At 42.5% G+C, this 21,926-nt stretch overlaps 1 protein-coding gene across 11 annotated transcripts in view; it reads right to left on the reverse strand.

Moving 5' to 3' along the window:
• LOC126974053 (spectrin beta chain) overlaps positions 1 to 21,926 on the reverse strand; it is a 223,927-nt gene that overhangs the window by 112,176 nt on the left and 89,825 nt on the right. For all 11 annotated transcript variants that reach the window (XR_007731471.1, XM_050821436.1, XM_050821433.1 and 8 more), the window contains exons 22-31: positions 21,631 to 21,755; positions 21,104 to 21,294; positions 19,253 to 20,415; positions 9,826 to 10,087; positions 8,967 to 9,171; positions 8,260 to 8,454; positions 7,541 to 7,720; positions 5,352 to 5,596; positions 2,267 to 2,490; positions 1,426 to 1,622 (exon numbers count right to left, since the gene is read on the reverse strand). Coding sequence is in view for 10 of the 11 variants with exons in the window: in XM_050821436.1 (XP_050677393.1) it covers positions 1,426 to 1,622; positions 2,267 to 2,490; positions 5,352 to 5,596; positions 7,541 to 7,720; positions 8,260 to 8,454; positions 8,967 to 9,171; positions 9,826 to 10,087; positions 19,253 to 20,415; positions 21,104 to 21,294; positions 21,631 to 21,755 (2,987 nt within the window). In the remaining variant the exon portion in view is untranslated. The remainder of the gene's footprint in view (positions 1 to 1,425; positions 1,623 to 2,266; positions 2,491 to 5,351; positions 5,597 to 7,540; positions 7,721 to 8,259; positions 8,455 to 8,966; positions 9,172 to 9,825; positions 10,088 to 19,252; positions 20,416 to 21,103; positions 21,295 to 21,630; positions 21,756 to 21,926) is intronic.

The raw sequence follows: 21,926 nt of genomic DNA on the forward strand, positions 1-21,926 counted from the left end.
AGTATTAACATATTCGTTATACAAATAATAATAATTATGATGGCATATATAATTTACAATTAAATGTGCTTATCAGGTCAAATAATAAGCACAGCAACGAAATGTTTGTTTTGACCAAAGTAATTATTATACTTATTTGGCAATTACATCAAGTTGATATTTGTTCTCAATAAAAAAGTGATACGACGATGTTATTATTATAAAAATATAAAGGGTATATGCATTTTATTTAAGTATCAGTTAAATATTACGGTATTAATTACTGAAGTAAAATTATTATTTTTTAACAAGGATTGAATTTCAAAAGAGATTAAACATTTTGGTATATTGAAATATTTTAAAGTGACCCCATTGGCCAGAGCGAAAGCGAATATGACGGAAAAGCATGACGGTTTAAAAAAAAATCTAGTTATTATGAGCTATGACGTCATAGTGCATAGCAACCAAGCACACTCGATTATTTTAACATATTTATACATAATATTAATGAGTTACTCTTTAGTATTTATTAGTATGGTAAACCTTCGAATAAAAAAATATATGCATATTCCCTTTTACTTACTTAACAAGAGTTAAATTATTTGTTTATCTACCACCACCATACCACAGCAAACATTCCAATATAAAATGCACTACAAAAGCAAAAACTTACTACATATATATACTTACACTTATAAATATGTATAAATTAATTAGTATATTGATTGATTTATGAAATTATTCATAGTATAATTCTAAATTAACTTTTCACGTTGTGTGCAACTATGAAACGAACATTGAAGTAATTTGCGGTGAGAACTTGTGAGGTGAACAGGTGAGGGCGACAGTAAAGACGTACCTACTGCATATCATACAGGCAAATAGGCAGTGCCTACCTCGCTATGAACCTAAATAAATATAGAGTTTAAGTTAATTTAGTTTAATTTCGTTCCGTTATTTTATAACCAAACTTCTATTGAAACCCCACTCAAAATACCTACGGTAAGCAATCTCCAGCCTTAACTTCGATTAGTTAGATCTACAGTGCCTACCTTGTTAGAAAACCAATGCACGCCCCTGCCTACTACTGCAGTAGCCTCGACATAAAAGCCTGTGTTTCAGAAGATTTTAAGTCTTACCTTCTAATTCTTACTACTAGTCTTTCTAACACCATAATGGCGCACGTAAGCGTCGAAACAACATATATTTGATTAATGACAGCATGAACCCAACTCATATTACCGATATACGTGGCATAGTTTAGACAACACAACACTGTTCAGATCGCACTGCACCTGTCTCTCAGACTCATTTTAAATGTGTTGTCTCATGTGCCTGTAACTACGCCACCTACCCTTGTAGAATAACTGTCAAAAACAATGTAAGAAGTATATCTACTTCTTACATTGTTCTGCATTTTGATATGAAAAAGTAGGAAGAACATACGGTGGTAAGTCGCGTGAGCGCGCTGAACCGGTCTTCTTGTGCAGCGGCCGATTTTTCGAAGGCCTCGTGCTTCTTGATGAGGCTTTCCACCTCATCGATGGTGTGGCCCAGCTCCTGACACATGAGGTAGGGCTCCTGTGCGATCAGCCAGGCCTCCGCCACGGCCGCGTCGCGAGCGAACTGGTACACCTCCAGGACTGCAAATTACAATCAGATAGCTATTGAGCCTTTGGAACTTTAATATTTCTTATTCGAACTTCGAAGTTCCGCATTAATTTATTGAATTCAAATTTGTAACCTACTCTTTGTCTTTTATATGAACCATAAGACTCAAGACGTATCTCTCAACATGTCGATGAACATAATATAATCCGTTACCAAAACATGTATAACAATCATCAGAAGGCGTATTAAAAAATGGACTATGGTGATCACTTTTTAACAAGCACCCACACAATCGAACATTAATATGTTAATGCGTCGCGATTAAAACATGGTAGTTACACTAACACATTGACATTCTATACAATATTATAGACAAATCACTTCGTATATGGAAAACAATGTCGTATATGACAAAAAAGTCGAAATATGGAATATCTACAAATTACACCATTATTAGTTTCGACTGCTATGTCTATACATTGCCGCATTTACTCTTAAAATGCTTAAAATATTCATTGTCAATAGGCAGCAATGTAAATCATTTATTCAGTCAAATTTGCTTCGGTCAGTGACAGTTGACACACGAAGACTTGGTGAAAAGTGTGGTTACATTGTCTTTTAGCACACTATCAGACTGCGAATGATATGTGTACAGAACATCATTGGTGATACTCACTGAGCTGCAGGTTCTCCCACCGTTCCTCCCAGCGACGAAGCAGCGCATTCCTCTGCTCAGTGAGCGCGTGCAGCTTGTCCCGGATGTCCGCGGACGCGTAATGCTGTCTGGCCAGCAGCTCTCGGCCAAGAGCGATACAGGATGTGAAGTTTTCTTCGCGGGCTTCGATCTCCGCCTTCAGACTCTGGTGGTTGTTCATTAGCAGCTCCACACCACTGACATCCCTGAAACGTTAAAAAAGACTTCTTTTACCTTGAAATCACTATTTAAGTTAAATTAATAATTTAATTTAATCCTTTGATCAATAGGTTGGTGGCCGGTGAAGGAGTGCAGCCTTGGTGGCACCATCCGATCTTTATTTTTTATTTTAAAAGAAAACTTACAGCTTCATTTAAAGAAATTAGTCAAAAATACAGAAGAAGAATATAAGCTAATTACAAGTTTCCACAGATAGGATTTACATATGAAAAAGAAAAAAAAAACACTTAACTGGGAGAAAGAAAAGTAATAAGGATTACAGGGGAAAATATTGCAAAGGAGTAAAAAATATAAAAACTATGCAATGAGCGGTAAAAAAAGTTAAACGAGTTTCTTAAAAATGTTAAGGAATTATTTATAAGTGTTAAAGAATTCGTTTGCCAGTGTTTTACGAATGGTCGTGGCAGTGATACAAAAATGGTAAATTTTTTTTTTATTCATACAAATTTTATTCAATGATAAGGCAGATCTGAGCATATTCGAGTTTTTACGAAATTTGGTATGTGAATATGGTGTGTGTAGAATAGAAAAGGTACGAGGATGTGTATTAATGGTCTCAAGAAGCTGCGCACAATCAACCGCGTAATGTTTATAATATTGATAAGGTAGGATATATCACATGCAGGTACGTGGCAGTAGATGCAACTGGGCACATAAACCTTCATATTTCTCATCAAAATTGAGTTTAAATTTGAGATTAAGACAACGAGTAAATTTTTTCTGGATTCTTTCTGTGTTGAATATACACCTCATATTTGGGGTTCCAAATTTGAGATGCATATTCAAGGTTTCTTCTAATTAGGGGCACAATAATGAACTTTAATTGTTTTGAGTTTTGTGAAATCTTTAGATGATTGGATTAAGAATCCCAACATTTTTGATGCCTTACTCACAATTTGTTCCACATGTTTGTCATACAGTAGCTAACTATCGACTGTTACACCTAAATCTCGTATAGTAGATACACGATCCAGTTCTTGATTCTTTAACTTGTATGTGGATCTATATATGTTGTCCTTACGCGTGAAGGATATGGCAAAACATTCTAGAAAAGTTAAGATCTAATCTATTAACTTGGAAATATTGATCGAGCCTAAATAGATCCCCTTGAAGAAGACTCTGGTCCCAGTAGTTATTTACTACTCTAAAAAAAATCATATCATTAGCAAAGAGCAAAATGTTGAAATTATGAAAACAATATATCAATATCCTGAATGAAAATAATAAAGAGTAAAGGTCCTAGTAAGGAACCCTGTGACACGCCCGAGGGAATACTGCGCCATGAAGAGGTAAAGCTGTTGAACACTACAGGGTGCGATCTGTTTTTAACATAGGAAGAAAACCAGCGAAACAGATCACCTCTAATGCCTGCCTCTGCTTAGTATTTGATAGTCAATTCGATCAAAGGCCTTGCTGTAGTCAGTGTACATTGCGTCAAATTGGTTTCGACTCTTTCTGAAATTGCTTTAGATAAGTATAATAGAGGTGTACCTGGGCTTCTCGCCGGTGTTCATGGAGCGCACCAGGTCGTCCATCCACCGCAGCAGCGTGCGCACCTGCGCCAGGAAGCGGTACAGCTGGTCGGCGTGGTCCAGCTTGTCCCGGCGCGCGGCGCAGGCGGCCTGCAGCGCGCTTAGATACGTATAATAGAGGTGTACCTGGGCTTCTCGCCGGTGTTCATGGAGCGCACCAGGTCGTCCATCCACCGCAGCAGCGTGCGCACCTGCGCCAGGAAGCGGTACAGCTGGTCGGCGTGGTCCAGCTTGTCCCGTCGCGCGGCGCAGGCGGCCTGCAGCGCGCTTAGATACGTATAATAGAGGTGTACCTGGGCTTCTCGCCGGTGTTCATGGAGCGCACCAGGTCGTCCATCCACCGCAGCAGCGTGCGCACCTGCGCCAGGAAGCGGTACAGCTGGTCGGCGTGGTCCAGCTTGTCCCGTCGCGCGGCGCAGGCGGCCTGCAGCGCGCTTAGATACGTATAATAGAGGTGTACCTGGGCTTCTCGCCGGTGTTCATGGAGCGCACCAGGTCGTCCATCCACCGCAGCAGCGTGCGCACCTGCGCCAGGAAGCGGTACAGCTGGTCGGCGTGGTCCAGCTTGTCCCGGCGCGCGGCGCAGGCGGCCTGCAGCGCGCTTAGATACGTATAATAGAGGTGTACCTGGGCTTCTCGCCGGTGTTCATGGAGCGCACCAGGTCGTCCATCCACCGCAGCAGCGTGCGCACCTGCGCCAGGAAGCGGTACAGCTGGTCGGCGTGGTCCAGCTTGTCCCGTCGCGCGGCGCAGGCGGCCTGCAGCGCGCTTAGATACGTATAATAGAGGTGTACCTGGGCTTCTCGCCGGTGTTCATGGAGCGCACCAGGTCGTCCATCCACCGCAGCAGCGTGCGCACCTGCGCCAGGAAGCGGTACAGCTGGTCGGCGTGGTCCAGCTTGTCCCGTCGCGCGGCGCAGGCGGCCTGCAGCGCGCTTAGATACGTATAATAGAGGTGTACCTGGGCTTCTCGCCGGTGTTCATGGAGCGCACCAGGTCGTCCATCCACCGCAGCAGCGTGCGCACCTGCGCCAGGAAGCGGTACAGCTGGTCGGCGTGGTCCAGCTTGTCCCGGCGCGCGGCGCAGGCGGCCTGCAGCGCGCTTAGATACGTATAATAGAGGTGTACCTGGGCTTCTCGCCGGTGTTCATGGAGCGCACCAGGTCGTCCATCCACCGCAGCAGCGTGCGCACCTGCGCCAGGAAGCGGTACAGCTGGTCGGCGTGGTCCAGCTTGTCCCGGCGCGCGGCGCAGGCGGCCTGCAGCGCGCTTAGATACGTATAATAGAGGTGTACCTGGGCTTCTCGCCGGTGTTCATGGAGCGCACCAGGTCGTCCATCCACCGCAGCAGCGTGCGCACCTGCGCCAGGAAGCGGTACAGCTGGTCGGCGTGGTCCAGCTTGTCCCGGCGCGCGGCGCAGGCGGCCTGCAGCGCGTCCCACGCCGCCGCCACCTCGCCCGCCCGCCGGCTGATCTCCGCCGCCTTCTCGCCCGCGTACGACGCGCCCAGCCGCGCGCACTCCGACTTAATGGCCTCCACCTGGCACACAGCAGCACAGTACAATATTAGCAATTTACTAGAGGGAAACCTTAGTAAAAGAAAGCGACCCGGGGTGCCTCAATACCCGAGTAGGGGAATAACAGTCTCAAGAGTGCTACACATATGACATACGACATGTGACATACGTCACCTAGAAGAAAATAAAAAACACAGTATCATTATTCCAGCAAAAAAAAGCATAAAATCATTCAACTGCTTTTTTTTATATAAGAGGGGGCAAACGGGCAAGAGGCTCACGGGATGGGGAGAGGTGAGGCGTGTGAGGTGCCGCCCATGGACATCCGCAACAACAGGTGTGTCAAGAAATGCGTTGCCGGCCTTTAAGGTGGGGAGTATGCTTTTTTCTTGAAGATCCCTAAGTCGTATCTGTTCGGGAAGACCGCTGCCGGTAGTTGATTCCACAAAGTGGCTGTGCGAGTCAAGAAATTTCGAACAAAACGCGCGGTTGTGGAATGCCAGACGTCTACGTGATGCGAATGGTACTTTGCATGTAATGTCCGGTGGTGGAATTCGACCGCTGGAATCAACCCGAACAGCTCCTCTGAGCACTCCCCGTGGTAAATGCGGTAGAATATGCAGAGAGAACCCACATCACTACGCAATGCTAGAGAATCAAGCCGATCGGAGATGACTTGATCGTCAATGATTCGAGCCGCTCTTCGTTGTATGGGGTCAAATGGAAGAAGCTGGTACTGGAGAGCACCCGCCCAGAGGTGAAAACAGTACTCCATGTAAGGCCGAATTTGCGCCTTATAAAGTAGCAGGCGGTGGCTTTTAGTGAAGTACTGTCTCGCCTTACTGAGTACACCAAGCTTTTTTGAGGCCAGTTTGGCCTTCTCTTCCAAGTGACCACGGAACTGAACGTCGCTCGATATATCGACGCCAAGTATGCCAATACAGGCTATGGCAGTTAGAACAGTGATCTCGAATCGAAGGGATACGACAAAGGGAGACTTTTTAGTGGTGAACGCACAAACTTGTGTCTTCTTAGGGTTGAATTGGACTATGTTGTCGGCCCCATTCCGAGACTTTGCAAAACATAGTCCCGATTTCAGACACAAGTTTGTTCCGGTTCTCGTCGACGCTGTCCCGGGAAATGTTGGCACGGCCGGTGTAGGAAGCATACCCTGTGCTATCGTCCGCATAGCAATGAATATTGCTGATATGCAGCATATCATTGATATGCAGAAGAAACAGCGTAGGGGATAGCAAGCAGCCTTGCGGGACACCAGCGTTTATGGGTTTTAAGTCGGAGCATGCACCGTTGATAACAACCTTGATGCTCCGATCAGCCAAAAAAAGCTAGTGACCCATTTGCACAACTTCTCGGGAAGCCCATAGGATGGCAGTTTCGCTATAAGCGCTTTATGCCACACCCGATCGAAGGCCTTCGCTATGTCCAAACTCACGCCAACGTCCAAGGCCTCTCCCTTCGACTCAACCGCTTGCGCTCATTTATGGGTGAGATATGCAAGATCACCAGCTGAGCTACCCTGACGGAAACCGTACTGGGCGTCGCTGATCAGCTGGTGCCCCTCTAGGTATCCCAAGAGCTGGCGGTTGATGATCGACTCCATTACTTTGGAGAAAATGGAGGTAATGGCGATGGGGCGGTAGTTGGACGGATCTGAGCGTACACCTTTCTCAGGGATCGGGTGCACTAAAGCCGCCTTCCATAATTTCGGGACTACGCCTGATGAGTAGGAGAGCCGGAAAAGACGGGTAAGGACCGGCGCCAGCGCCGGCGCTTTGCCCACTAATCTTGCTGCTAGTCCCTGAATACTGTGACGCTTTAGCCTAGAGAATTTAAAGCTCCCAGGGCCCTGAAGTTGAGTAGCAAGTTTGTTTCTGTGACTGTTAAGTCTCTCTCTCTCTCACTGGTAGCTTCTACTGAAATTTCTGATTTTCATAATATTGCCATACCTGAGTGTGCAGAGTGGAGAGGTCCTGCATGAAGTTGTGGTGTTTCCTCTGCAGCGCGGACACGGAGAGCGCGTCGCGGCCGAGCTCATCGCTCACGCCACGTGCCTTCTCGTTGACGCGCTGCAGCGTGTCTTTGCAGTCGTGGAAGTACTTGTGTAGCTCGCGCGATGCCGCAAGCATCTGCACATAGCACATACTTCATATATTATCCTTTTAAGACAACTCCTGAAGTAAAGAAATTTTTGTGAGTTTTCTCGAGTGTAAATTCCGCTAAGATGTCTTGAGTCAATTCGACACGTGGTACGTCTCTACACGAGACATCCTCAGGAGATGTTGACTCGCCAAGTTTTGGCACGTGACTCTCTACTCACAAAAAATTAGATTAGATGGATTTCTGCAAAATAACGCCTAAGTACTTCAAGATTGAGTTTACTCACGAAGTCCCAAGCAATAATGAACGTAATAATATAATAACGTTTAGACAATGCATTTGTGGATTTTACCTTATTTAAAAAAGGAATATATAACTCAACAACGAAAATTAATAAATTCTAATTTTCAAACAACATCTAAACTTAATACACTTATTTTGATTGCTGCCAGACAAACAAATTACTATGTAGGGTATAATTAATATTATATTATAAAGTTCTCTTTGCCTGTCTTATGAAGAGAATAAATAATAAAATAATAATAAACAATGATATAGAGGGACAAACCTGCGTCCTGGTATCAATGAGCTCGAGCAGGTCTTGCCACGTCTCCTTGAGCCCCTCCTTCCACTGTGCGATAGTTGCGTTGTCGGAATGTCCCATGGCTATCATCTGATCGGCGATACGTTCCGCAGTCGCCACTCGCTCCGAGCCCACGGCTTGGGTTTCACGTGCAAACTCCTTGAATCTCTCCCACAGCAACTGTAAAAGTCAATTTATTATGATAACATAACCACATAGGAAGTAAATACCTCTTGAAAGTTGAAATGGTTACTTGTAATATCAAAATAAGCTTATATTTTATACCTATTTGATTATGAATTCTCATATTATGGTACTTATCAAAAAAACAATTTTGAAAATATTTGTCCTAATTCAAATATTTTTATTGAAAATAGGATTTAAAATCACCCATTCGAAAAGTTATGCCTCAGACATCAGAATAATAGGCGAAACAAACAGCAGTCTTTTTTTATTATTTCGTCACTACAAAAAATATCGTTTAGTAAAATTTACTATTAAATAGCCCTCAGAAATGACTTCATTAGAAGTTATTTTTGATATATTAACCTAAACGTTATTTAATTCTAGGTAATAAATGATTACCTGTCAGTTCCCGTTTATCTGTCTATCGGCAGGCTATTTTTATTGTATGGTTTTTACAGATTATATGGTAAATTTCATTAAAATGAAAGGTGTAAAGTAATGCGTACCGTGACGTGCTCGTAGTCCTGTCCGAGCTCCTGCGAGCTGGCCACCAGCTCCCGCTCCGTGATCCACTGCTCCAGGTCATCCACCTCGCGCGACAGCTGGAACAGCCGCAGCGCCTCGTCCAGCTTGCCGCGCCGCTCTCCCGCCAGGTCCTTCAGGCCAGCGTACAACTTGTCTACTTGAGACTGCTTCACAGATATCTGCTCACTGCAATACAATAGGGAACAAAATTTGACTTAGTAAAATAATTTAAACAAGGAAAAGTATAGTAGAAAAACAAGAACCTAGGTAAACCATTCTTATATACAACCTGGCGCTACAATGGCGACATTAAATAAACACACGGATAAAGCTAAAAAATATTTCTAAAAATTTAAGTTAACAATGAAGTTATACATTTAGAATACAAAATTTTAATCATCCTTACGTGGGCGCTATCCAAATACGAGTTCTGACGGCTTCAGCGCGGCGTGGAAGAAGAGTCATTGCCTACGGTAGCTCGCGTCTACTACATTACTTATAGGATGTTCCGAAATGATGTTATGGAAAATTGGTTTATTTAGGTGAATTATGTATATTTTTTAGTTTTGAATAATTTTTTAATGATTAAGGTTAAGTAGCTCTACCCGGGTCTTCATTATATCATCATTTTATCATATATCCTTTGATAGAGGAATATAAGAGTGACGGACAGAATGCGACAACATAATTGGCTTTGTAATACTTTACGACTTATATCACATTGCCACTGTTACGAGCACATGATGTTAATAAACATCTGCTCGTTCCGCACATTATAAAAAAAACGTAAAAAATGGGAAGAGAAAGGAACAGAAATAATGTGATAAATATTATTATAACCTGAGTGGATGTTCCTCGCTGGTCAACTGGCGCACAGTTTCGCCAAGCTGGCGGATAGTGTTGGCGTAATCGTCCACTGCCTGCTCCAGAATCTCGTGTTTCTTGATGAGGTTCTGTGCGGAGATCTCGTCCTTGCCGCGGTCTTCAACCATCATGTACAGCTCCTGCTCGCTCATCCAGGCCTCCGCCTCGTTGGCGTCGAATAGGTATTGGTGAGCCTTCTCCCATTGTGACAGATTTTCTTTTCGTTGTTCGATAGCGTCTACAGAAGAAAAATAAAAAACAAGACATTTTCTTTAAATTCCTTTACAGTCATGATCAACGTAAATTATTCACTTTCAACGTAATACAATTCAACGTAAATGTCCCCAAATTTGGCAGATCCAACGTCCGAAATTGTGTTATGAAAATCAAAATCATACAATGAATTATTTACCAAATTTATATTGAAAAAGTTGTGGCAAAATCAATTGATTCGTACTGTACGGTCAACAGCATGTCGACTGTACATCACGTTTCGCGTGTCAGCGTTTACGTCGCCTCGCGTTATTTCCTAAGTAATATTGTAACCAGTTCGCGACAAGCCGCCGATCGATTCGCGTGCTCATTACCATACCAACATTTTACCATTTTACCATATAGCATAAGTTAAGGTTTCAATATACCATTTGAGCCTAACTTGTGTTTTACTCTGTACGGAACCAAACCACCGTACATTGTGGTCCTTCGGCCTTTTGTTAACCAGTGACAAATTTTTTTTTTTAACCATTCCAAGGACATTGTGGTCCTTCGGCCTTTTGTTAACCAGTGACCAGAATTTTTTTTAACCATTCCAAGGACATTGTGGTCCTTCGGCCTTTTGTTAACCAGTGACCAGAATTTTTTTTAACCATTCCAAGGACATTGTGGTCCTTCGGCCTTTTGTTAACCAGTGACCAGAATTTTTTTTAACCATTCCAAGGACATTGTGGTCCTTCGGCCTTTTGTTAACCAGTGACCAGAATTTTTTTTAACCATTCCAAGGACATTGTGGTCCTTCGGCCTTTTGTTAACCAGTGTATTTTTTAACCATTTCGAGGACACAAAAACATTGTGATCCATCGTTCTATTAACCAGTACCATTAGTTAACCATTTTAACCAAAAGTCGTCGCGTGTGTAGTGAACCAAATTAGTGTTGACCAAAGTGCTTGTGTGTGGAGTGTAACCAGTTCACCAGATCGGCGATACTACCAGCGACTACCAACGGGGAGACTGCTGAGGACACACCAGGTCACCACGTACCAGTCTTCAAGTAAGATCTTTCCTTTTTATCACTCACCACTCTTTACCACTCTCTTTTGACCCGTAACCATGGAGGCTCTATTAACCACCCAAAACCAGATTATGTCCGCGATTAACACGCAGTGTGTTAATTTCAAGAAGGACGGGCCAGAACGAAAGACACCCGCCTATATTGAAAAACGTCTCAACGCTTTAGACTCGTACTGGAGTGAATTCCAGACCAACCATACTAGGCTTTGTGCTGAGTTTGAAGACCCTAACCATCGCTACTTCGCGGAAAACCATTACCAGCGGACGAAAGATTTTTACCAGGAAGTTAGGAATATGATTTCTAATTACGTAACCAGCGATCCCAGCAAACCATTACTGAGACCTGCTACACCATTATCGCAGGGCTCAGATAGGCGCGATATTTTCTCTCCCGCTCAGGAGGGTCCCTCTTTTAGCTTCCCTGCACCAAAGCTATCGAACCAGGGCAACTCCAGTAGGGTCGAAGAAATGCTGCGAAAGCAGAAGAGCAACTTCAAGGCGCTATCCCGTACCATAGAGGCTGTCGACCTTGAAAGCTGCTCCGACCGCTGGGAGTTCGAAGATATTTTACGAACTATCCAATCAAGATGGTCGGTCATCGATTCTCTTCACTGGGACATCGACAGCGAAGGGCTGCTCGACAACGAAGAGTATGAGACAGCATTCGCTGAGATGGAGAAGAAATACAACACCATGAAGAAGGCAGTGAACAGACAGATGTGGTCGTCATCTTACAGGGAACGTTCAACCCCACAAATGGACATTCCCACCTTCAGCGGAAACTACCAAGATTGGATATGTTTTAAAGATTTATTCTCCGAAACAATTCACCATAATAAATCTTTACCAAATGCGCAGAAAATGCAATTCTTGAAAAGTAAGCTCCGTGGCGAGGCTGAAAAATTAGTTCACCATTTACGCATCAATTCTGAAAACTACGAAGTATGCTGGGACATATTAAACCAACGTTACCATAATACTAGGTTAATATTTAATTCTCACATACAATTGTTACTAACCATGCCTACGATTCAACATCAATCTGCAGCGGTCATCAAAAGGTTACATGACACCACCAACGAGTGTCTTAACTCTATAAAAGCAATGGGCATCGACATTTCCAACTGGGACCCATTGATCGTCTATATTTTGTGCCAAAAGTTAGATACTGAAACCCATAATGATTACATTGTGTCGCTTAAGAATCCAAAAGAATTGCCTACTTTGTTAGATTTTTTGAAATTTTTAGAAATTAAATTTACTTCGTTAGAAAGCTCTCGTCGTAAGCAGGACTTCAACAAATCAAATTCATCCCAGGTACACCAAAACCAATACCAAAAACCATGGGCTGAAAAGCATACCAATAACCATTTACATAATTTTATGAACAGAAATTTTAAACCAAGACCAGCTGTAATAAACCACGTCAATACGAAACCAGTACATATTGCGCCACAACGGAAATGCATACTCTGTAAAACGTGTTGCCATGAATTGTTTAAATGCAAACAATTTCTAGAATCCGCACCGCTGAATCGACTTAAGGTCATTGAATTCAACAAATTATGTAAAAACTGTTTAATTAACCATTATGACAAGGAATGTTCTTCGGAAAAAACTTGCCGTTTTTGTAACCAGCAGCATAATACTCTTCTGCATAATGCTCTTGTCACTTTTGCACCATCTACTTCTAGAAATACCGAGATCGAAAATTCTCCTAGAAGATCCAATATATGCGTTACCAATGCCCCACAAGAAACCATGCCCAAATTATTAGCAACAGCTAAAGTTAATATTATGTCTATGGATGGCTGTCACCATACCATGCGAGCCCTCATAGACCCGTGCGCGGAGTCATCTCTCATTACAGAGAATGCCGCTCAACTTTTAGGCCTACCCAGGATTAAGCGCCACTGTGTGGTGGTCGGAGTAGGCGCAAAAGCCAACAATAGTAAGGGAGTCGCACAGCTTTCAGTGTCATCTCTTCATAATAATTTCACATTTAAAACGGAAGCCTATGTGATGAAGCATGTCGTCGGGAATTTACCACACGAAACATTAGAAAAACCAGCTTGGCCGTATTTACAAAAGTTACCACTCGCAGATCCAGAGTTTTATAAAAGTAGACCAATAGATTTAATTTTAAGCGTTGAAGTTTACGAATTAATTATTTTACCAGGTTTAATTCGTAATGGCACATCACTACCAATCGCGCAAAATACCAAGCTCGGTTGGATTCTTAGTGGTACCATAAAACCAAACCAAACATATTGCAACGTCGTCATGGTCGACTTGCAGGATATACAGCGGTTCTGGGAGATTGAAGATATCTCAGACAACTCTGTAAATATTACGGATGAAGATAACCATTGCCTTCATCATTATCAACAGCATACTACGCGCAAACCAGACGGACGTTATGTTGTACGGTTACCATTAAAACCAGAGATTACCGAAAAATTGGGTGAGTCTAAAACCAAAGCCGTAGCCCAATTTCGGCAATTAGAACGCAGATTTTGTAAAAATAAAATTATCGAACAGAACTACAAACAATTTATCCATGAATATATTAATTTAAACCATATGAAGAAATGTAATAGTAATCCGATACTTCAGTGCTATTTACCTCACCATTGTGTAATCAGAACGGATTCCACGACGACTGCCACGCGAGTTGTTTTTAATGCCTCAGCGAAAACTTCGACTGGACTTTCGTTGAATGACCTTATGTACTCTGGACCAAATTTACAAGAGGATTTGTTTACTCTCATATTAAAGTGGAGGCAGTACCAAATAGCCTTCACAGCCGATATAGAGAAGATGTTCAGATTTATAGATGTCCATGATGATGACCAGCCGCTCCAGAAGATCGTGTGGAGGGACTCTGAAAAGCAACCATTAGAAGAATACCAACTTACCACTGTCACATACGGCACCAAGGCCGCACCATTCCTAGCCATGATGACATTGAAACGTCTGGCTAAGGATGAAGGTCACCGTTACCCAGAAGCAGCAGAAGTTCTGGCTACCAGGCTCTACATGGATGACCTCCTCCATGGACATCATGACCTCCAGTCTGCAAGGAGGCTGATTTCCGACCTCATAAATCTCCTTAAGTTAGGTGGATTCAATCTAAGGAAGTGGTCGTCAAATCAACCAGATGTACTACCAGATAACCAGTTACCATGCGAAGACCAAGCATATGTTTTTAAATACCAGGAATCAACCAAGGCATTAGGACTTAAGTGGCATCCCGACGAAGATTATTTCACTTTTCAATTGAATTCCGAACCAGTCAGTAAACTCACCAAAAGAAGTTTACTCTCGAATATATCGAAGATATTTGATCCGCTTGGATGGCTTTCACCAGTTACCACCAAGTTGAAACTACTCTTCCAGGAAGTATGGCTCTTAAATCTTCTGTGGGACGACGAATTACCAGCTGACATCAACACAAAATGGAAAACCATAGAGGCTGACATCACGAAAATTAGCCATATTACCATACCAAGGTGGTTGCAGTCTTCTAAGAACGACACCATTGAATTACATGGGTTTTGTGATTCATCACAAAATGCCTACGCTTGTGTTGTATACTGCAGAGTCAACAATATTACCAGCAACCAGTCTTCTGTAGTATTAGTAGCTTCGAAGTCTCGTCTCGTACCTGTAAAGAAAAATGTATCGTTACCTAGATTAGAGTTATGTGCAGCGGTTCTACTTACCAAGGTCATGAAGATCACCTGTAAATGCCTATCAGATTACAACATCAAAATCTACGGTTGGTCTGATTCGACAGCTGTGTTAGGCTGGCTCAACGGCGACCCATGTAAATGGAAACCATTCGTCGCGAATAGGGTGAAGCAGGTCATTGACATTATACCATCGAGTAGCTGGCATTATGTGTCAACAAAGGACAACCCAGCTGACTGCGCAAGTAGAGGCATTACCACAGAACAGCTGATTAACCATTCCATGTGGTGGATAGGTCCCCACTGGCTAAGATCGTTTGAAGAGTCCAAATTAACCAATAAATTATATACAACCTGCGAAGAGCTTAAAAAACCATTATTAAATATAAATGTAAACACAATTAAATATCAAAACAAGGTTATAGATAGTATAATTAGCAGATACAGCGATTTTACGCGAGCTTCAAGAGTGCTTGCGTGGGTGTTACGTTTTACACCTAAGTCATTTAATACTAATAAAACAAACTACTTAACTATATTAGAAATAAGAAAAGCTAAAAACTTAATTATAAGGCATATACAACAAGTAGAATTTTTAGAAGATATACAATATATTAAAAACCATAACCAACCTAACCCTAAGAGTAAATTATTAAAATTGAAACCATTTATTGATAACCAGGGGCTCTTGAGGGTTGGGGGGCGATTGACCAACGCCAAAATAGAAGATAGTATGAAACATCCGTGTATTTTACCACATAACCATTTGCTTACTGACATGATTATTGACCACGCGCATAAGATGACCTTTCATGGGGGTCCCCGGTTAACCCTTGCTTGGCTGCGTCAAGAATATTGGATCCTGGGAGGAAACAATGCTGTAAAGAAGAGGCTACGGAGATGTGTGCTATGTAGAAGGCACGACCCCCTGAAACACGACCAGTTGATGGGAGACTTACCACCTGCAAGAATCAACAGGACCCGCCCCTTTTACCATTTGGGGGTTGATTTTACTGGTTTTGTTGACGTCAAGTCTGCGAAGGGTAGATCAGTGAGATGTACCAAAGGATATGTCGCCGTCTTCGTGTGTATGGCGACCAAGGCTGTACATTTGGAGTTGGTCTCTGATCTCACCGCCTCAGCATTTTTGGCAGCCCTCAGAAGACTTGCGGCCAGGAGAGGATCGCCCGGTCACATTTACAGTGACAACGGGACGAACTTTATAAAAGCAAATAGAGTTTTGCAAGAGGAGATTGTTAACTTGAAAACCATATTGAATGACCAGTTTTATGCAGAAATAGCTGAAATGTCGATAGAATGGCACTTCAACGCACCATCTTGGCCAAGCGCAGGCGGTCTCTGGGAGGCTGCAGTGAAGAGCTTGAAATACCACCTGAAGCGAGTAATAGGAGAACAAAAACTCACCTACGAGGAGTTCTCTACTCTTCTAGCTCAGCTAGAAGGATGCCTTAACTCCAGACCTCTGTGCCCGCTGAGTGAAGACGTCGAAGACTTAGATTGTTTGACCCCTTCTCATTTTCTGTCCAGTGGACCAACATTGACCATTGTTGAGTCAGAACACGACTTACGAACCAGATGGCAGTTAGTGCAGAAGATTTACCAAGATGTGTGGAAGAGATGGAGAGCGGAGTACCTCACACAGTTGAACGCTAGGTCCAAGTGGCGACGTTCACAACCAAATTTAAATGTTGGCGGCATTGTAATTATACACGATGCTAACCTGCCACCGGGTAAATGGGCTCTCGGTCGAATCGTGCAGCTACATCCGGGGCAAGATGGGCTAGTTCGAGTAGTCTCTGTTAAAACCAAAAATGGCATTATGAAGCGACCAGTAGTCAAACTATCTCTTTTACCTATTAACCACTCCAACGACGAAGACAGTAACCAAATTCATGAAACCACTGACCATAACCAGCCGAAACACCAGTCGAACGACGATTTACCAAAACCAAAGCGACGAGCTAGAAGAGGAATTGTTAATTTATTTACCATGGCACTTATGTTGTTTACCTTTTTATTTTCACCAGCCACGTGTGCATACAACGCTATAAACTTCAACGACAGTCAAAGTTTATATTTAGATAAAATATCAACCATGCGACTAGTTCAGGACGAATGGAAACTAGTTGTATACTACGATTTAAAACCATATTGGCAAGGCAGTAAATTGTTATCCAAATATATTGATCATATGGAATATATTTGCAAGGAATCGTCAGTCAGAAACCATTGTGAATCTATTTTAATACAATTACAGCACAGTTATACAGAGTTATCGCATTACAATAACATTCTGTCGACGCAGCAGTTCCCACGCGGGCACGCGCGGCGCAGGCGCGGCCTTATCAACGCTGTGGGTAATGTTGCACACGCGCTGTTCGGTGTACTCGATGACCAATTCGCTAAGCAGTATATTCAGGACATCGATTTAATTAGGGAAAACCAAAACCATCTTGCTGCTCTATGGAAAAACCAGACTTCCGTAATAGAAGCAGAATATAATGTATTGAAGAGGATGCAAGGCTCAATTGACAAACAATATAAAATATTTACTCATTACCTTAACCAGTTAAAGAACGCTACCAATGATGTCAAGAGTCAATTGAAAGACGTGGAAAACAATAATGAATTTTTATTATGCGCTATGGCAGCTAACAGCTTGGAGTCGAATTTGAAGAATGTGCAGGATGTTCTTTTAGATACTGTTTCGGAGGTGTACTTTGGGAAGTTCAACATACATCTTTTGAAACCCGACCAGCTTCTAGAAGAATTAAATATTATTTCCGGAAGATTGTCCAACGATTTAAGTTTACCAATAGAGAACACGCATACAGAATTAACCAAAATGTACCATTTACTCAAGGTCAGAGCGAAAATGCTAAATGACTATTTTATTTTTGAAATTAGAATACCATTAGTGAGTAGAGACCATTACCAAGTATATAAAATTTATCCTGTACCAAGACGGAACGGCAAAACCATGGTCACCCTAGTTCCAGTTTCGGATTACATTGCGATCAACTTACGAAGAGACTCATTTATGACCATATCACACTTAGAATTAAATAATTGTCTTCATTTAGATACTGAGACACAACTTTGTCCTTTGGAAAAACCAATTTCTCATATGAGTCATGATGACGTCATGTGCTCCAAAGACCAGGAGACGAAGCAGTGCAGAACCAAAACTGCCAAATGTCTAGATTGGTGGTCTCAGCTAAGCGAGGTCAATACATACTTTTTCTTTTGCTGCGACTCGTATCCAGTACGTATCATCTGTGGAGAGCAAATGTTTTCCAATCATCTTAATAATAGCGGCATTATTAGGTTGGGTCCAGATTGTGTTCTGAAAGGACAAGACATTACCATTTATGCTCGGAGGCTTCAGAACAATACATTAACCATACAGACGGATATACCAGCGATAGACATTCACCCCATCAACCACATCTTTAATCAGAATAAGACGTTCGTGTCGCTGATTTCGGAGCCAGCATCAGTGATGGGTGGTTACGATCAGGAGCTAGATGATATAGGCGCAAAAATAAAACAAATGAATTCAGAGAGTGGTCTAAAGGGTGGTATATCTTATCACGACGTTCACCACTACGTCGCGATATACGTGGTGGCGGGTGTGCTGGTGGCCGGGGCCGCCGCGTACGCCGTGCGGCGGTGGTGCCCGCGCCGCAGCCGCCGCCAGGACTCCAGCGCGCCGCCCGCGCCGGCAGCCGCTGGCGCAGGGCCAGCCGCGTCGCACCCGCCGCGCCCTGAGCCGCGGGGTCTGACGAACGCAGCGTTTGTGTATAGTGTTAGTGACCAGTGTGTAAGTGTAGTTAACCACGGGCAATCTAGTGCTAGTAAAAATAGTGATAAGTGTAGTGATGAAGTGAAAGACCAATCCACTTCTCCTGTAGTGCATAGGCATAATTTTAGTGATTACTGTGGCTAGAGACATTAAGGTTACCATTAGATAATGCAAATTTGTTTATCACCTTGTCTCACGTCACTCGCTAACCATAACCATTTCTTTTTTGTACCATCTTCACCACCACTCTTTCTTCTCTCGCGGTGGCAGCATGTACGGTCAACAGCATGTCGACTGTACATCACGTTTCGCGTGTCAGCGTTTACGTCGCCTCGCGTTATTTCCTAAGTAATATTGTAACCAGTTCGCGACAAGCCGCCGATCGATTCGCGTGCTCATTACCATACCAACATTTTACCATTTTACCATATAGCATAAGTTAAGGTTTCAATATACCATTTGAGCCTAACTTGTGTTTTACTCTGTACGGAACCAAACCACCGTACACGTACTAATTAGTGATTAAGCTGATATTATTACTTAAATAGATTTATGTGTATTTTAGGCGTTAACTTAACAAATTATAAGCAAAATTACCTTTAAGTTCTCGCCACCTCGCAGATAGCTCGTCGATAAGCTTCTTAAACTCGGGCGTGTCTTCATGTCCTTCGTCAATCAGCTTCTGTCCATTCGAGATTACTGTCAGTATCCTTGGCTCATGGTTATCTGTTTCTGTCCTCAGGGACTGGTTCTTCTTCTGAAGCATTTGCACGTTGAACAAGGAATTACCATAATCAGTGCTGGTAGCTACCGGCATCTTCTCGTGTATCCATAGTTTTTCGTCTTCAACGTCGCGACGGAATTGGAAGGCTTCCTTCTTCTTAGCGAGCTGGTTTTGACGATCCAGCAATGGCGCTTTGAGTTGCTCGAAACGTTGTTCTACAGACTTCTTCTTTTCCTTAATCTCTTCCATCTTATCTGGGACAGTCTTCTGCAAGTACTCCGCTTGGGTCTCTAGTTCTGTCACTTGCTTAGCCTTGACTGCCATCTGAGTCTCAATCATCTGTTGTTTCTGCATTAGAATGTTAACAGAGGCGAGGTCAGTTCCTGTGTCTGTGTTTTCGATCTGTTTCTCGAGCTCGTTCATCCACGAGTCGATGTCGTCGCATGTCTGGTGTAATAGCACCTCGCGGTTTGCATCGAAAAGTCGCTCTCCCTTGTCTTTTGTTGTCGTTTGGAGATTCTCGAATTGATCTTGAAGTTCTTGCATTTTCGGAGATATGATCTCGACGAACTCCGGTTTCTGTTTCATCAGTTCCTCAGCCGCATTCTGGACGGCATATAAGCGTTCTTTGTTTGCAGCTATTTCCGCTTCAAACGCTTGATGGCGCGTCCATTTAGAATGGATAGTCTTCGCTGAGCGGTACGTATCGTCTTGAGCTGTGACATTCTTCTCTTGAACCCATTCGGCGAGCTCATCGCAGTCTTGGAGGAACTGGTGGAGTTGTAATTGGTCTTGAAGTTTTTCAAGTTGCTGAAGCGCCTTCTCCCTGTTGGAGTCGCGCCTAGCTCGGATGCTCTCAGCCTTGCGCTGTATCTTGTCGGCATCGAAGTGCCGTTCCTCGACGAGTCGGTTCGCGAATTGCACCACAGAGTTGATCTTGTCGTCGTTAGCTTCCATGGTAGTGAGGAATGCCTCGTGCTCTTTTATCGTGTTCTCAGCTTGTTCCAGATTTGTAGGTGGCTCGGTCTTTGCCAATCTAAGATAAAAAATTAAAATAGATCTTAATAAATTGGTACTTTTAAAGTATTGGTAAAATTGAAAAGATTATAGGTGACACTCAATGGTTGGTACAATTTATAGTGTTTACTATATAATATATATATTTTAGTACTTATTCTTATCACAGGCTGTGATTGAGCTTAATATTTTAAATACTAGCTACGCCATTCACAGTGCCTTTAATATTCACACAATAAACTTCTAATACCGTTATAGCTCTAATAGAATTGAGTGTTTTTATTTATTTGGTAATCTAACAGCGATTCAATTAAAATAAACATAAAAAATGTTGTTCATATGACCAGATTTGGTCTATACATTTAAAATTACAATGAAAGGTTGAACTTTCACTGTGAGTGCGATTTAATTGTATTCTGTGCATTTTTATCTTTATTGACATTGTTATAATACATGACAGACAATATGACATAGAACTAAAATTATTTTTTGTATTGGTATAGGGTGGTAGTCAAAATGATACCTTGGTAAATTCACTGTGATACACTTTATTTGACAATATGTCATGAAGCAATGCAGATATCTTCTATGAAAGAAATGTGTAGTCACCAGATTACTTGATCTACATTTTAAATTGACAACATTTAGGAGGGGTAAAAAGGAGTGGACTAGGGATTATCCAATTCCTTCCCAGTTAGTAAGACTACCTGTGCTCCTGGTGCGCCAGAAGAACCTCAGCCTGGCGCGCGTCTCTCTGCAGCAGCTGCAGCTCCAGCGACTGTGCGAGCAGGTGTTGCCGGTTCTCCCACATCTGCTGCAGCTCTGCCCAGCCCTCACCCAACGCCTTCAGGCGCTCGCGGAGGAACATGTATTGAGGATCATCTGCGGTTGATGGCTCCTAAAATAAAATAAATGTTAGTAATTACATATCCACAACAAAAAAAATTGTCTGGCAATTGCTGCATGTATTTCTTTTCGTTTAAGTTGAATAAATTACAACAACAAATACTGCAACTTAAGAATTTGTGAACAGAATCAATTTAACAGTTGATATTTTTTCATATACATGATGGAGGGACGAATATTAATTTAGTTATTCTTAAACCTTTTTTTATGGAAGAGGAGGACAGACGAGCGTACAATAGCGACTACGAACCGGAAGACGTAGTGTTGATAGGCCCCCATGCATGGATGGATCGCATGCAGAATACTACATTGTGATCAATATACTCACAGCCGTGATCTTCTGTCCATACTCCATCATCTTCGCGTACTCGTCCTTGTAGTTGTCGATTTCTTCCTTGATCGTCTGGTGCTGAGATAGGAGCTTCTCCGCTTCCGGCAAGCTCGAAGGAATATCTATTTAAAAAACAAACATTAATAATTAATGTTGATAATTATTATCAATTTATTTTTATTTATTCTCAGGGCTACTTGTTGAAAATTAAAAAGTTTATTTATTTTAACACTGAGTTAATTCTGGCATCTGACTGATTTTCACATACTATTTAATCTAGAAATTCAAGAATT

Source organism: Leptidea sinapis, chromosome 31, assembly GCF_905404315.1.
Source record: "Leptidea sinapis chromosome 31, ilLepSina1.1, whole genome shotgun sequence".
NCBI classification, from domain to species: Eukaryota; Metazoa; Arthropoda; class Insecta; order Lepidoptera; family Pieridae; genus Leptidea; species Leptidea sinapis.